At 44.6% G+C, this 16,469-nt stretch overlaps 2 protein-coding genes across 2 annotated transcripts in view; both read left to right on the forward strand.

Moving 5' to 3' along the window:
• ttc28 (tetratricopeptide repeat domain 28) overlaps positions 1–12,445 on the forward strand; it is a 214,254-nt gene extending 201,809 nt beyond the window's left edge. The window contains exons 27-35 of the mRNA XM_033646573.2: positions 426–550; positions 1,956–2,033; positions 2,142–2,301; positions 2,510–2,586; positions 6,289–6,312; positions 6,492–6,621; positions 9,859–9,966; positions 10,039–10,684; positions 10,778–12,445. Coding sequence (XP_033502464.2) covers positions 426–550; positions 1,956–2,033; positions 2,142–2,301; positions 2,510–2,586; positions 6,289–6,312; positions 6,492–6,621; positions 9,859–9,966; positions 10,039–10,684; positions 10,778–11,885 — 2,456 coding nt within the window. The 3' untranslated portion in view covers positions 11,886–12,445. The remainder of the gene's footprint in view (positions 1–425; positions 551–1,955; positions 2,034–2,141; positions 2,302–2,509; positions 2,587–6,288; positions 6,313–6,491; positions 6,622–9,858; positions 9,967–10,038; positions 10,685–10,777) is intronic.
• A 3,147-nt stretch (positions 12,446–15,592) lies between these two features.
• Positions 15,593–16,469, forward strand: part of pitpnb (phosphatidylinositol transfer protein, beta) — a 35,868-nt gene continuing 34,991 nt past the window's right edge. The window contains exon 1 of the mRNA XM_033646957.2: positions 15,593–15,632. Within this exon, the coding sequence (XP_033502848.1) occupies positions 15,613–15,632 (20 nt within the window). The 5' untranslated portion in view covers positions 15,593–15,612. The remainder of the gene's footprint in view (positions 15,633–16,469) is intronic.

Consider the following 16,469-nt stretch of genomic DNA (forward strand, 5'->3'; position numbering starts at 1 on the left):
GAAGTTTTAGAGTCCTCACATCACTTGCAGAGATCCAAGGGGAGAGGAGGTAGCAACACAACTCCACCTAATGGAGGCTGACGGTGCCCCAGATTCAAACGTCCAAAAACACATCATTGAAACCACAAAATATCTCCATACTGCTCGTCCTTCAGGACACTTGGATCACTACAGACGAGCAGTATGGAGATATTTTGTGGTTTCAATTATGTGTTTTTGGACGTTTGAATCTGGGGCGCCGTCAGCCTCCATTAGGTGGAGTTGTGTTGCTACCTCCTCTCCCCTTGGATCTCCGCAACTGTTGTGAGGACTCGACCCCTGGCGAAGGCCGCAGCCCTCCACAGTAACAAATCATTCAGTCAACATCTCCAAAATTTACCTGACTCCTGTCTGACATCGGTGTGTGTGTGTGTGTTTTCCTTCAGGCTACATGCTGATTGGCAGTGACGTGAAGCTGAACAGCCCCATGTCTCTGGTGGGACAGGCCCTGGCAGAGATCCTGCAGTACCCAGAGAGAGCCAGAGACGCCCTCAGAGTGCTGCTGCACCTGGTGAGACAGGACGCTGATGGCGGCGTCTACCTGTTTGTTTTTGTCCACAGTAAATAAGAAGATGATGTTTATGTGTGTCGGTGTTCTGTTTGTTTTGATCTTTGCCACAACCGTGCACCTGATACAGTGTTCGAGATCTGGAGCTGAGAACCTGGCACCTTTCAGCCTTCACAAGAGAATCAATATGAGGTGTGCAGATTCCTCCAGTGGGCTGAACTGGACTCTTTGATGGGCCGGTTCTGGCTTTCAGGCTGTGTAACAAACCTGATCTAGAATAACATATCATTACCTATAAATAACACAAGAGACAACACACACGAGGAGTCACGTGAACTAACTGTGATACCTCATCATGTCTCTGCACCAGCAATAGCCATGGCCGTCTGTCCGTCTGTCCCATTCATGTGAATGAACAAATTTGGCACAAACGTCCACTTGGACTCAGCAATAAACTGATTAGATTTTGTTGGTCATGGGTCAAAGGTCAAGACCACTGTGACCTCGTCTAACCTTTTCTCATGAACGTAATATCTCAGAAACATCCTTTAGAGAATTTTTAGAAAGATTTGGCACAAATGTTCACTTCGACCTAAAAATGTACTGATTAGAAATTGGTGGTCGTAGGTCAAGGTCACTGTGACCTCATCTGTCTTAATCGTGTGAATGCAATATCCCCAAAACACCCTGAGGGAATTTCTTCAAATTTGGCACAAACGTCCACTTGGACTCAACAATGAACTGATTAGATTTTTGTGGTCAAAAGTCAAAGGTGACTTTTTTCTGTTTTATTCTCATGAACATGATATCTCAAGAACACCAAGAAAGAATTTTTATTTTATTTCCAGATTTGGCCCAAACGTGCACGTGGATTCAACAATGAACTAAAAGAATTAGGTGGTCAAAGGTCAAGGTCACAATGACCCTGCATTCGTCTCACTCTTCTGAGTGCGATATCTCAAGAACACCCTGAGGGAATTTTTTTTCAAATTTGGCACAAACACCCACTTAAACTCAACAATAAACTGATAAGATTTTGGTGGTTATAAGTCAAAGGTCAAGGTCAGTGTTACTTGCCATGCGTCTCATTCTCGTGAACACAATATCTCAAGAATGCCTTGAGGGAATTCCCTGAAATATGGCACAAACATCAACATGGACTCAAGAATGTACCGAATAGAATTTAGTGGACAATGGGTAAAGGTCAAGGTAACTGTGGCCTCGCAAAACATGTTGTTGGCCATTACTCAAGAATTCATACGTTAACTCTTACAAAACTTCACACAAATGTTTAACAGGATAAAATAATGACGGTCAAAAGGTCAAAGGTCAAAAGGTGGACCAATCGGCTCATGTTTAACACCAGACAGAAGGCCAGTGTTTGATCTGCGTCTCTTTCTCTCTACAGGTTGAGAAGTCTTTGCAGCGCATTCAGAGCGGCCAGTGTAACCCGATGTACACATCACAACAAAGCGTAGAGAACAAGGTGTGTGTGTGTGTGTGTGTGTGTTGGTCTTTCTATCTCTCTGTTTGTAAATGTCAGCCTCTGTGTCTCCTCTGCTCACATCCACGTGTCCTCTCTCCTCTGGGTAAGGTCGGTGGGGTGCCCGGGTGGCAGGCCCTCCTGTCTGCGGTGGGTTTTCGGTTGGACTTCTCTGGTAGCGGTGCTGGTCTCCCTGCAGCGGTTTTCTTCCCCACCTCAGACCCTGGGGATCGACTGCAACAGTGCAGCACCACTCTGCAGTCTCTGCTGGGTGACAAAGCTTCTCCATTATTCAAAATGTCTCTCATGTCAATCACACTGATAGAATAACAAACTGTGTAGCCCCTCCAGGATCCAGAGTTCACACTGTGGTTTCATCATGCATGTGTCTCCAAACTCTGACCATATAAGTTGTATAAATAATCACTGATACTGAATTCATTTCATGCTGAAAGTAACAACCCTGTGTCCATCCTCAGGTCTCACTCCTCCAGCTCTGCAGGCTCTCTGTAAACTGGTCACAGTATCTGAGGCCGGAGAGCAGCTCATTCATAAGGTACTGTTATCATGTGTGGTAGTGACACAGTTACTCAGACCAGTGGTGGAAGAAGTAATAATAAATAATAATAAACTTGTATATAAACTTGTACAATATTTGTATTGCACCTTTCTTAACAAAGTTACAAGGTGCATGCACAAGGAATAAAAAATACAGTGACAATTAGCAGGAATAAAATGCCTTTTTATAAACATACGTTTTTAGAAGAGATTTAAAATTAGGAGCTGGCTGACTTGATGTCCTCAGGAAGATTGTTCCATAATCGGGGTGCATAGATGGCAAAGGCCCTGTCTCCCTTAGTCACAAGCCTAGTCCTAGGTATAACCAGTAGAGTCAAATTTAAGGACCTCAAATTACCGTCTGGCTTGTAGGGAATTAAAAGCTCAGTGATATAGCCAGGAGCTAGGTCATGGAGAGCTTTAAAAACAGTTTTCTTAATATGGGCCTCAAAACAAAGATTAGAATCAAATGAAACCCCGAGATTTCTTACAACATCTTTGACATTCACAGCCAGAGAGCCAAGGCTGTTTTGGAAATGGGATCTGGAACTGAGGGGGCCAAAGAAAAGAACCTCTGATTTGTCAGTGTTGAGTTGAAGGAAGTTTTGGGACATCCAACATTGGATGTCGACAAGACAGGCCGTGAGGGAAGCAAGACAACTGGGGTTAGAGGATTTAAGTGGGACATAGAGCTGGGTGTCGTCAGCGTAACAGTGAAACCGAATGTTGTGTTTGTGGATAACCTGACCAAGAGGGAGCATATATATGTTGAAAATAATAAAGGGCCAAGGATAGATCCTTGTGGGACACCACAGGAGAGATGGGCAGATGATGATGAGGCATTGCCAGTAATAATAATAATAATAATAAGTACTCAGATCCTTTATTTAGATAAAACTACCAGTACAGCAATGTAGAAGTATTCCGTTAAAGCTGAAGTAGTAAAAGTACTCACGGTGCTGTAAAGTGTCTCCTGTGATTGATCTCTGATTCTATGTGACATTATTAGTGTTGATACTGAAGCATCAATGTTAGCGCAAGGTGTTACTCATGTAGCTGCCCTATATGGAGACAGTTTGAACTACTTTATGTACAGTTAGCTAGTTTAGTCCGATCATTCCCAACCGAGGGGTCGGGCCCCTCCAAAGGGTCACCAGATAAATCTGACATGTCACATGATTATTTGGAGAGAAGAAGAAGCTCAGTCCTGATACACAAATTTATTTTTAGTTTTAATCTTTGCTTTTTTTGTAAACTATTGAATTCTTCGGGCCTTTGAACGGTTATTAAAATGACACAATCTGAGAAGTGTAGAGGGGATAGGGTTTTGGTTATAGACCTCTGAAACATGACAAGGAGCCCCAACTAGACCTGGATTTTCTGTAAGAGGTCACAAGTCAAAAGGCTGGAAACTACTGCTTCAGACTTTACTGGAGCTGTGTGCCACATTGATATAGCAGCAAACCAATATTTGCTATGTAAAGATACAGTGGAGTAATGGCGTCATGAGCAGATAATGAAGCCACAGTCCCTCTGTGTGTGTTGTAATACAAGCCTCTCTGCTTGTCATGGTAGACGGTGTGGCTGTGCTTGCATGTTAGCGCACATGAGTCCTTGCGTGTGTCCCACTGGCTAGCTTATTACAACTGCTCTGCATTGCACTCATATGGCACTTACAGCTGATAATGTAGTCCTGACCCATGGCATTGTTGCCAAAGCGTGGCCCCACCCTACGGTTTCCCTCTGGTTAACACCATTATGTCTATCAGCACTGTTGCTGTTGTTAGCACTGTTTATTGAGTTAGCGCCACCATTAGCTGCTAGAAATCAGCTCAAAAACCTCCATATTGAGAGCCTTGTGTAGACGAGCTGAATCAGATTCTGTCTCATTTGGTACCTTTAAATCAAACTCATTAGCTCATGGTTATGACATGGGAAGCTGCGCACAAGTAATGGTAGCCGTTCAAGTGGTTAAAGGGATAGTGCACCCAAAAATGAAGATTCAGCCATTATCTACTCACCCATATGCCGAGGGAGGCTCAGGTGAAGTTTTAGAGTCCTCACATCACTTGCAGAGATCCAAGGGGAGAGGAGGTAGCAACACAACTCCACCTAATGGAGGCTGACGGCGCCCCAGATTCAAACGTCCAAAAACACATCATTGAAACCACAAAATATCTCCATACTGCTCGTCCGTAGTGATCCAAGTGTCCTGAAGCCCCGACATAAAAAGTTGTTTGGAAAAACGTCATTTGAACTCTGTTTTTAGCCTCATTGTAGCCTGTAGCTCTGACTGCCTCTCTGGGCACCGCGCTCACATGTGTGTGCTTGCGTGAGACCGTGACATGGACACCGCCTTCATGTGTGTTCACGTGCTTTCACTGGTCTCGCGCGCAGGACACTTGGATCACTACGGATATTTTTGGGTGCACTATCCCTTTAAGAGCACTGCTGCTGGGCAACTGCAACATGGACGCTACTGTCAGCATCTAGCACCTACCGAGGCTAACAATTGAGCAAGTCAGCGAGCAGGTTATGTAATGCAGCAAATGCGAAGACGTAATGACAGAGGACGTACAATTACAAATAAAAACTCTGTGTGATTAAAATGACAATATATTATCTTACCATCCACTAAAAAATGAACTTCCATGGCCTCTGTCATTTCTGAAATAGTCAGCCAACATGTCACAACCCTTGAACCCATGAATTTCCACGCACGATGTTGTGAATGCCATAAGATGGAGGCGTTGGTCTCGTTAACAAGGCAGAAAAATATTTGCTCTGAATGTTGCGTACAGCTCCTTTAACAATGCATGTATTTTATAAGATTATCTTTTGTTTAATGTAAAATTTTAACCTGAAAAATAACTTATATCTGCCACATAAATATAGTTCAGCAGAAGTAAAATAAAAGTGCAGTCCTTGAGTAAATGTAGTTAGTTATTTTCCACCACTGGTTCATATCAACATATTCACATGTGAGTGATGCATGCAAGGGCGTAGCTTTGGTTTTAGGAGTGTGTGACATGATGAACCAAAAGCAATCATTTATAGATACCTGGAATTTTTTGATAAATACTGTCGGTGCCTTTTTCCGTCCTGTGTGGCGTCTGCAGGTATTCCTTTCAGGCTGCTACAACCTTCACCACTAAAGTAGGGCAGCCTGTATGTAGCCTGAGAGGCGACCCCACGGCAAAAGAAGCCTGTAAAGCAGTGTCCTCCATTGGTAGCTGCTTGTTAAGGTTGTTGCTGTGATTGCACAGTGATAACTGAAGGTGACTCGGATGAGAGCTTCTCTCATCTGGATTTTCACAGCTGGAGAATAAGAGGTCAACACTCAAAGAGGTTTTAGTACAAAAATCAATTAATAAAATCACAGGAATGAACATTACGCCCTTGACTGCATGTGTGTTGTTGCCCTCACTGAGTGTGTATCTGACACGGTCATACATGGAGCATAATTAAAAGGACACACCACCACTCACTTCACCAGCATTTTTTACATCCAGCCACTGTTTATGTGTCAGTTACAGGGCCTCAGTAGTTACATCACTCTCTGTTAGTGGTAGCCCTCCATGTACCGTGGTGGTATCATCTCCATGCATGGCTGAGTGTGCAGTGACTCAAACCCAACAGTCACGCAGGACTAAACCACTAAAGTTTCTGTTTCCTCTTCTCTCATACCCACCACACAAAGGCGGTTAAAAGCATGGTGGGAATGGTAAGTGTTTCATGATAACTTTGAGTTCAAAGGAAGTGTGAGAGCGCTCACAGCAGGCACACACAGATTAAATACTCTGAGAGATGTGTTGTGATGTGAGCGCTGTGTTCACTCAGACAACACAAAGTCACTGCAGCGTCACAGTTCAGACCTAATGATGTTTGCTCTCCTCTCCAAAGCTCCACCAGGTGCTGGTTCAGCTGCAGTCAGGCGACAAAGAGCAGGACTTCTCACTGGCTCCTATTCAGGTGTCGATAAGTGTGCAGCTCTGGAGGCTTCCAGGCTGCCACGAGTTCCTGGCAGCGCTCGGTGAGTCCTCAGTGGAATAAACTCAAGTTTCACTTTTGTGTTGAAATAAAAGTAAGTGCTACAAACAGCTCAAACACATTTACTAAATAATGAAACTAAATGAGCATAATGACTAAAGCTTAGTTTTACATGTGCAATTTTGAGGTACTTGTACTTTACTTGAGTATTTTATGCTTCTATATACTTCTGCTCCATTATATTTATCTGACAGCTTCAGTTACTTCACAGTCCAAAATATAAATCAACGAATAAATGATGACTTATTATTATAGATACGCCACCTACCAGTATATAAAGTCATTAAAATGAGCTCCACCTTGACCAGCTGCAACATTAAAGTGACAAGCACATGAATGCATCAACAATTATAATCCAGTAATAAATATTAAGCTTGGGTAGTCTTATTGTATGACAGTATACCAAGGTATTTAGAAATCCAGACAGTGTCATTTTTCAGTACCGTCAAAAATACAGATGCTTTTCTTCCATGCAGAGATGCTGTATTGAGGATGTATTGTGTGTAGTGCACACCATGTGCCACCAGAGGTCAGTCTCTGAGCTGACAAAGATGGTAACTGTGAGCGTTCGGGATAACGTTACAGGACTGTACACAACCGGCCAGTAATGGCAGAGACAGCAGGGAAAACTGCATATTTTCACAACTACGTGAAATGACCCTTGACCCTTTGTGATGGTCTGACAAGCTGTCAGAGTAAGCGTGGAGCCCTCACTGTCACTAACTGCACTCCCTGAAGAAATATGATCATATTTTTGTTAAAATGAAAGAGTGATGTCAGAGAGAAGCAGACAGAGGGGTCTACAGTCTGTGTTTGAAGGATATATCCAGGATGTCAAACTGACTCAGCAGCAACAACAGGTTAAAAAGACAAAGATAGTTAGAAGCTAAAGCCGAACTATTATGGAGCTACATTAGGGTCAAAAGTTTTGTACTTGAAAAAATAAAATTTGAAACTGAAAATTCATGTGTTGATCTTGAATTTTGAAAAATACAACAATGTATTCAAAATAAAAATAAGTGTATGAAACGTTTTTTCAGGTTAAATATAATTTTGATTCACTTTGGTAATTCTTTTGAATAAATAATTTATTTTCACTTTTCACATCCATTGAAACTGAAAAAAAGATTTGAAACTGTAAAAAATAAGATCTGAATCTGAAAAGATAAAACATGCAAGTGAAAAAAATAAGACCTCAAATGTTAAAATATATATGAAAGTGAAAAGTGAAAATAAATTATTCATTCAAAAGAATTACCAAAGTGAATCAAAATTATATTTAACCTGAAAAAATGTTTCAACTTATTTTTTCTTTTTCAAAATTCAAGATCAACACATGAATTTTCAGTTTCAAATTTTATTTTTTCAAGTACAAAACTTTTGACCCTAATGTAGCTCCATAAACTATAGGCTACAGATCACAGTGTAAAAGTGAACCATCACATCACTGCTGATCGCCACACAAGACAATGAATATAAAGGGAAACTTTGCTGATATTGAACCAGCTGTGTGGCATCACAGTGTGTGCAGATGAACAGTGTTTGGCTTGGTTTGGGACGTCAAACAACGTTCATCTGCACACACTGCGATGACACACAGCTGGTTGAATATGAGCAAAGTGTCCCTGCTTCCCTTCACTGGTTCCTGTACAGCAGGGTTGGTCTTTGTTTCACTGTTACAATCATTAAAAAGCAAAAGCAGCATGTGTATACATTCAGTAGGCTATATCTTCAGTAGCTAGCTAGCTAACCCTACACTTTTCAGGGTTTGATTTTAGAACAGGGAAGAAACGTATATCTTTTTCCAACCTCTCCAGGTAACGAGTATCATTAATACATGACGTGCCCCAGGCACAACATTTAGCTCCACATCCACAAAACCAGCCTGAAAATGAAGGAAATCTGAAACGTTGGAGCACAGCTGTGTTGTTGTCAGACCCTTGTGGGAGCTGCTACGCTATGATTTGCCAGTCTGTGTTTGAGGGGCGGGACTAAGCAAAGGGTCAAGTAAGGGTTTAGTTTTGCCAAGCCAGAATTGGCACACAAATACCATCTCCACCATGTATACTGTACACTTTTGGTACTTTAAACATATTTTGATGTTGATACTTGTGTGCTTTTGCTTAAGTAAATTTTGAATGCAGGACTTTTACTTGTATTTTTACACTACAGTATTGCTACTTTTACTCAAGTAAAAGATCTGAGTGCTTCTCACACCACTGGTCAAATCTTTATCTCTAAAGCAGTGGTTTCCAATTAGTGGGTCAGGGTCCAAAAGTGGGTCCCAGGTTTAAGTTTAAGTTTTATTTACTTTATTAAGAAATTCAATGTTTTCACTCTTGCTTGTCAATTACACACAGGTCCGAAAGACACACACATGCACAAACAGGACCTATACATGCACAAATTGGAGAGATGTCAGAGTGAGGGGGCTGCCCTTGGTGAGGCGCCCCGAGCGGTTGGGGGGTACCAAGGGCACCTCGGCAGTGCCCAAGAGGTGAACTGGCACCTCTCCAGCCACCAGTCCACACTCCATATTTGGTCCAGACGGGGACTCGAACAGGCAACCCTCCGGTTCCCAACCCAAGTCCCTATGGACTGAGCTACTGAACAGTGAATTTTTGGCACAGAGCTTTTATTTTGAAGTGCTGGTTCCTGCTGTAGAGTGAGTGACTAACACATAGCTACTTGTCAGAGGCAGCAAGCTAGCTTGATGACATGGACAAACACAAGTATAAAAACTGAATGTGATAAACTGTGAGGACCTTGAACTGATGTCTAAGGAGAAATCTAGACCCTGTGTCTGGACCAGTTGGGAACCACTGGTCTAAAGTGTCCAGTTATGGGCACCCTGGTACAATGTGTGCCCTGTATAGGCCAAGTTCTTAGCATCGGCCTCAGGATAGAGTCTGACCTGCAGCATGTCATCCCTTCAATCTCTCCCCACTTTCATATCCATCTGTCCTATCAAAGAAAGCCAAAATATATATATATATATATATATATATATATATATATCCAAAGTATCTAGTTACTGTAGCTCTCAGATAAATGTAGTGGAGTAAAAGGCACAATATTTTCCTTCTGAAATGAACAGGAGTTAAAATTATAATTATATATGTATTTATTGTCCACAAAGGTGGATATTTGTCTGGTACAGGTACCTCAAAATTCTGCATAAGTGCAGTACTTTTACTTAGTTACATTCTGTGTCTCTCAGGTTTCGATCTGTGTGAGGTGGGTCAGGAGGAGGTCGTGCTGAAGACTGGAAAACAGGCCAGCAGGCGCATCATGCACTTTGCCCTGCAGTCTCTTCTGGCGCTCTTTGGTGAGACTCATGCAGAACTTTTCAAACCTAAATCTTCGTCTCTGTCCCGCCCTAACGGTTCTCCTCTTTCAGACTCCACAGAGCTTCCAAAGCGGCTGAGCATGGACAGTTCCTCGTCCCTGGAGTCTCTGTCTTCCTCCCAGTCAGCCTCCCAGCCTCACTCCTTACCGCTCTCCTTCGGGTGCTACCCTCCTCAGCCCTCCTTCTTACCCCCGGTCTGCCCCGACAACCTCTCCTGCGACGCCATCTCCGTCTACAGCCTCAGCTCCCTCGCCTCCTCCCTCAGCTTCCTGTCCAGACCCGAGCCCGCGGGAAGTGACATCATCAGCCAGCGCTCAGCACATCAGCCGGAGCTGGAGAGACCTCGAGGAGGAGGGGGGGGACTCTACCCCTCGCACCGCCACTCAGGCGGCCTGGCGAGAGGTCGACTGACCAATCAGGGAGGAGGATTAGCAGGAGAAGGGGAGGAAGAGGAGTATGAAGGGTACTCCATTATCAGCAGTGAGCCGCTGGGACGAGGGAGGAGGGACTGTGACACGCTGCCACTTCCTGCGGGACACAGACACGGTAGAGGTGGTGCAGGCAGAGGGTCTGCAGGGGGTCATGGGTACCCGATTACAGTTTCCTCCAAAGGAAGCATCAGCACACCTACGTCTCCAATTAAAGCTCCGCCCCCGCCCCTCAACGTTCCCACCAGCCCCAAACCCAAACAGGAAATGTAAGTTCAGAGTTATTGTCAGAAAGATTGATGCTGTCCTTTCTAAAAATGCTCTGACTAGATAATTTGTAACTTTAATATTCTTATTCCCAGCTCATCTCCTCAGAGGACGGGCAAAGGAAAGGTCAGCAGCTCTGAGTCGGACCAGTCGAGCACGGAGACAGACAGCACGGTCAAGTCCCAGGAGGAGAGGACGGTGCCTGCGGGACAGTTGGATCCCCAGGAGCTGGCCCAGAAGATTCTGGAAGAGACCCAGAGCCACATGCAGGCTGTGGAGAGCCTGCAGAAAGCAAACAGAGGGAAGAAACCGAGGGGAACTGAGGGGAGAGAGGAGGCACGCGTCAGGCAGCCTTCTCTCTCGACTCCCTCAACCCCCACTTTGACTCCCAGCGGAGGAGCACGAGGCTTTCAGCCCTCTGAGACCAGTGCGTTCAGCAGACCTCCCAGCAGAGCCAGCCTAAAGGCGTGCTCCTCTCCTCTCTCCCTCTCCTGTCATCTGTCACCTCTATCCACCTCTGTTTCTACCCCTCCCCCAACTCGACCCAAACCTCCATCCCGCTCCTCGTCGCTGCAGAAAATCAGCTCCGGCTACAACAGCCCCGCTCACTCCTCTCCGTCTTTATCTCTCGCTGTGAAAGAGCACAGCTCACCTTTCCCCGCTGTCTCCTCAGATGTGCATGTGCAGGCTCAGCTCAAACTGAAATACCCTACCTCACCTTACACCGCCCACATCTCACCTTCCCACTCTCCTGCTGACAGCGCCCCGTCGCCAGCCCTTTCCTATTCCTCCACAGGATCCGTCTCAGCCTCCTCCAGCCCCGCGAACACTCCTGAACTCAGCCAGTCCAAACGGGACAACAAAGTCCAGGCCATTCATAACTTAAAAACCTTCTGGTCCAACCCCAGCCAGAAACACGAGGTGCCCTGCCCCGCCAGTTTACTCCGAGGTGGGAATAAAAAAATGAGTACAGTTCAGAAAGATGTTTTGGGTTTGCTTAATCTCTCACCTCGACATGATTCTGTTTGCAAAAACGGCGATGGGTCTGAGGACGCTGGCGACAGACCGAACAGTCACCAAAAACTAGAGGCTAAACCTCCTCCGCCTCCTCCGTCTAACTCCAAAGGAGGCATCAAACTTCCCTCTGGGAACGGCTACAAGTTCCTCTCACCTGGACACTTTTTTCCATCCTCTAAATGTTGAGAGTCGCCATGTTTGTCCCTCTCCTCTGCTTCCTTCTTGGTGTTTGTACTTTGACAGAAGCTGTCCGTTTGTCAGCTACACACGACATTTTTAGCAATACCTGCTGAAGACTAGGATAAAAAAGTACTGTTTGATACTGACGGTGATTTTACACGTCACCACTTTTTTGTGAAGGGATGTTTTAAATGTGATGACTGTGCCTTCTTCTGGGGAGAGCTGGAAGGACAAGATGACTCGTAGAGAAGTGTCGAGTCTCTGGCTGTAAATGTGTTTTCATGACTGACTAGAGAGCATGTGTGTCAATGCCTCCATGTACTGCACTCACAGCCTGTCGACTGAACGCCTGAGAAAAGGAGAACAATTTTACGTCAGCCTAAATGCTCGCTATGTTTGTGCAAGTTGACCTGAATTTGATTTATTGTGTAATAATTATTGTTAAATGTCATTATTATCGATGCTTATTGTCGTCATTTATTTTGTAAAGTAAGCTGTGTTTTCCAGTCGTTATTATACATTTTATAAAGACAATTAAAGGAGGACGTGAGGAAAACATTTTGATATTTTTTATGGAGACTTGATTTCATGTGTGATGGTGACTTTATAATGTACAATGTTTGCAGCGGTGCCAGACTACGATTTAGAAATATCTCAGTTCTCAAGACAAATAAAAAATGATGCACCACCATGTTTTTACAATCAGACAAGTCAAACACTGGCTCTAGATAGGGACATTCACGTCTTTGTGTCGACCACCATGAAGAGAGCGTTATCAAAACACACATTTTTTTAACATGAAACGTCTTTATTCAGTGTTTTTACTGGTTTAAATCAGCTGGTCTGTTTGTTTCGGAGAGGAGGAGATCTCTGTGGATAATCCAGCTCCTAGTAAAAATCTCCTGAATGTCTAGTTCTTAAATTATCAGAGAAAAAAGATGAGCACACATGAACAGGTGCGAGGCGAACAGCCTGTCTCTGACATGCCAAACACATCGGAGAAACACTGATTTGTAGCATGAAGCTGCTTTATTCAGTGTTTTTACCAGGCTTAATCACCATTTATAAACATTGCGTGCACAAAACGAGGCCTGAATGAAGTGTACGTCACTTCCCAAGGAAAATTTGTGGTAAATAGAAACAGATTTGATAGGAGAGGCCTGGTTGTAGAAATTGTTGAGGTTTTTTTTTGGCACACGCCATTTTTGGCTTTTGTCAGTACGTTCATTCATAGTATGGATCCTACACGCTGTTTTATAAATGAGATCCTGATCTGTTTGTTTTGGAGAGGAAGAGACTCTGGATCATTTGGCTGGAGAGAAAAAAGGTGAGCATACATTAGCAGGTGCTGGGCTAATACACACACACACACACACACACATATATATATATACATATATATATATACATATATATATATATATACACATATATACATTCTCTGCTCTAGTCCATCTATGTCTTGTTCCAGTAGCCCATTTCTCATCAGGCTGGTTCCTCAACACCTGATGTGGATCCTATTGACAAAGGCGACGTCCGACCAGGTATGACTCTTTAAGAAGGGTCCAGACTGGATATGTGTGTCGGTCTGTCGGTCTGTCTGTTGGTCAGTCAGTGGGTCTGTCTGTCTATCTGTCGGTGGGTCTATCTGTCTCTCTGTCTATCAGTCGGTCGGTGGGTCTATTTGTCTGTCTATCGGTCGGTCAGTGGGTCTGTCTGTCGGTCAGTCGGTGGGTCTGTCTGTCTATCTGTCGGTCAGTCAGTGGGTCTGTCTGTCTATCGGTCGGTCGGTGGGTCTGTCTGTCGGTCGGTCAGTCGGTGGGTCTGTCTGTCTGTCTGTCTATCTGTCGGTCAGTCAGTGGGTCTGTCTCTCTATCGGTCGGTCAGTGGGTCTGTCTGTCTGTCTGTCGGTCGTTCAGTGGGTCTTTCTATCGGTCGGTCGGTCAGTTGGTCTCTCTGTCTGTCGGTTGGTCGGTGGGTCTGTCTGTCTGTCTGTCGGTCGGTCGGTGGGTCTGTCTTTCGGTCGGTCGGTCGGTGGGTCTATCTGTCTCTCTATCAGTCGGTCAGTGGGTCTGTCTGTCTGTCTGTCGGTCGTTCAGTGGGTCTTTCTATCGGTCGGTCGGTCAGTGGGTCTGTCTGTCTGTCGGTCGGTCGGTGGGTCTATCTGTCTCTCTATCGGTCGGTCGGTGGGTCTGTCTGTCTGTCTGTCGGTCGGTCGGTGGGTCTGTCTGTCTATCTGTCGGTCGGTCAGTGGGTCTGTCTGTCTATCTGTCGGTTGGTCGGTGAGTCTGTCTATCTGACGGTCGGTCAGTGAGTCTGTCTGACTGTCTGTCTATCTGTCGGTTGGTCGGTCTGTCTATCTGACGGTCGGTCAGTGAGTCTGTCTGTCTGTCTGTCTGTCTGTCTATCTGTTGGTCGGTCGGTGGGTCTGTAGGTCGGTCGGTGGGTCTGTCTGTCTATCTGTCGGTCGGTGGGTCTGTCTGTAGGTCGGTCGGTGGGTCTGTCTGTCTATCTGTCAGTCGGTCGGTCTGTCTGTAGGTCAGTCGGTGGGTCTGTCTGTCTATCTGTCAGTCGGTCGGTCTGTCTGTAGGTCGGTCGGTGGGTCTGTCTGTCTATCTGTCGGTCGGTGGGTCTGTCTGTCTGTCTGTCTGTCGATATAGATAGATAGATAGATAGATAGATAGATAGATAGATAGATAGAAAGATAGATAGATAGATAGATAGATATAGAAATGAATATATAGACATTCTAAACAAAGAGGTACAGAACAATTGTCATACAACAAAACAACATCATGCCAGATGTCTTACAAGTCCATTCATATCAAGCCCTTTCACAGTTCAAAGAAAATATTGTGCCATATTGCTCTGAGTTCAACAGGAAACCGGTTACGGGGTTTGGAGTCAGACCATTTGGATATGGAATTTAGCAAGAATGATCAGAAACTGGGCGGCACGGTGATGCAGTGGTTAACATTGTTGCCTCACATTGTCACAAGAGGGCTCCTGGTCCAAACCCAGGGTGGGGGAGGCCCCTTGTGTGGAGTCTGCATGTTCTCCCTGTGTCAACGTAGGTTTCCTCCAGGTGCTCCAGCTTCCTCCCACAGCCCAACGACATGCAGGTTAACTGGTGACTCTAAATTGTCCGTAGGTGTGAATGTGAGTGTGAATGGTTGTCTGTCTCTGTGTGTCAGCCCTGTGACCCCTAACAGGATAAGTGGTTATTGAAAATGAATGAATGATCAGAAGTTGAATCCATCCCATCACACACAAAATGTAACATCACATCGGACACTTTAATCTGTATATTTGTGCCCATTTTCCTGTTTGTAAAGTCTCGCATATCTGTCCAAAATAAACTTGAATCATCACAGTGACTGTATAATTTATACCTCTTCCACTTTATACTGATACAATATTTGTTTAAAATAGATTTTTTTCTGGCATACTATATAATATGGTAGTGTGGGAACTGCACGCACAGATAGATATTTGACATGCCTCTTTATTGCACCACCTCCTCCTCCATCATGAATATCGAACAGTCCCTAAAGGAGTTACTCCTCCATCAGTGTATGTAGAGAACATGATGAATACAGCACATGAGCCAGTGTAACGGACAGTGGTGTGGATTTATCAGCCAATCAGATTCCTCCTGGAGGGCGGAACGAACTTGTTGATAATTCTATCTGGTGTCCACTCCCAGTGCGCAGGCGCAGCCCGGGTGACGAAGATGGTGCTCATCAAGGAATAGTGAGTCTGAAGTGCTTTTTAAAAAACATCTTTTGCTTCATTTAGAGGCTCGTTTTCATCTATGTTAGAGCTCGTTACTGAGGAGGGAACATGTGTGTGTCGTCTGGTGCGGTGTGTCGCTGCATCTGACCGGGCTGCAGCCCGCTAGGAGGCGGCTTTGAGCGGGGTGGATCAGGACGTGGATAACGGGACACACCGGTCTTTTTTAGGCGTTGCTAGTGCAAGCTAACGTTAGCCGCTGAGTGGTAGCAGCACAGGGGATAATTAGCTTCTTAATGAAAATGAGTTACATAAAAGGGCTGCGCTGCTTGCTCACAGATAATTTACATATTAATTTAATTAGCATGACTTCTGTGGGTGGATATATATTGAACATGAAGCGGTTAGCAGCGTGTTATAGGTGTAAAGTGCCGTAATGTTAAGCTTTGGTCCCGTGAGTGACAGATTAAGGTTCCGTCCTCCGTCGGATTTACCATTAATGCTAGCTGAGGCTACGTTAGCATTAGCAGCCGGCTAGCTGCTAGCATGACAATTAGCACACACTGAGTGCATTTGTAAAGCATTTAACACTAGCTAACTGCTACGTTAATGCAGGAAACATTATCATAGCATTGAGAAATAGTTTGGCAGCATTTTGCTCCAATATTAGCTAACTCCACACTGCAGTTGTACCCTTCAAGCTAGCTTAAGGTTATAACTACTTTGCTGTTACTTTGTTGGCGCTAGCATTGCAGTTAGCCCTTTAACTGGGCGGCTAATACCAACATAAGCTGCACGTTTGACACGATTATTCACCAGGTTTCAACCTATAAATATGCTGTATTTAAACTGTGATGT

This window comes from Epinephelus lanceolatus, chromosome 19 (assembly GCF_041903045.1).
Source record: "Epinephelus lanceolatus isolate andai-2023 chromosome 19, ASM4190304v1, whole genome shotgun sequence".
Taxonomy (NCBI): Eukaryota; Metazoa; Chordata; class Actinopteri; order Perciformes; family Serranidae; genus Epinephelus; species Epinephelus lanceolatus.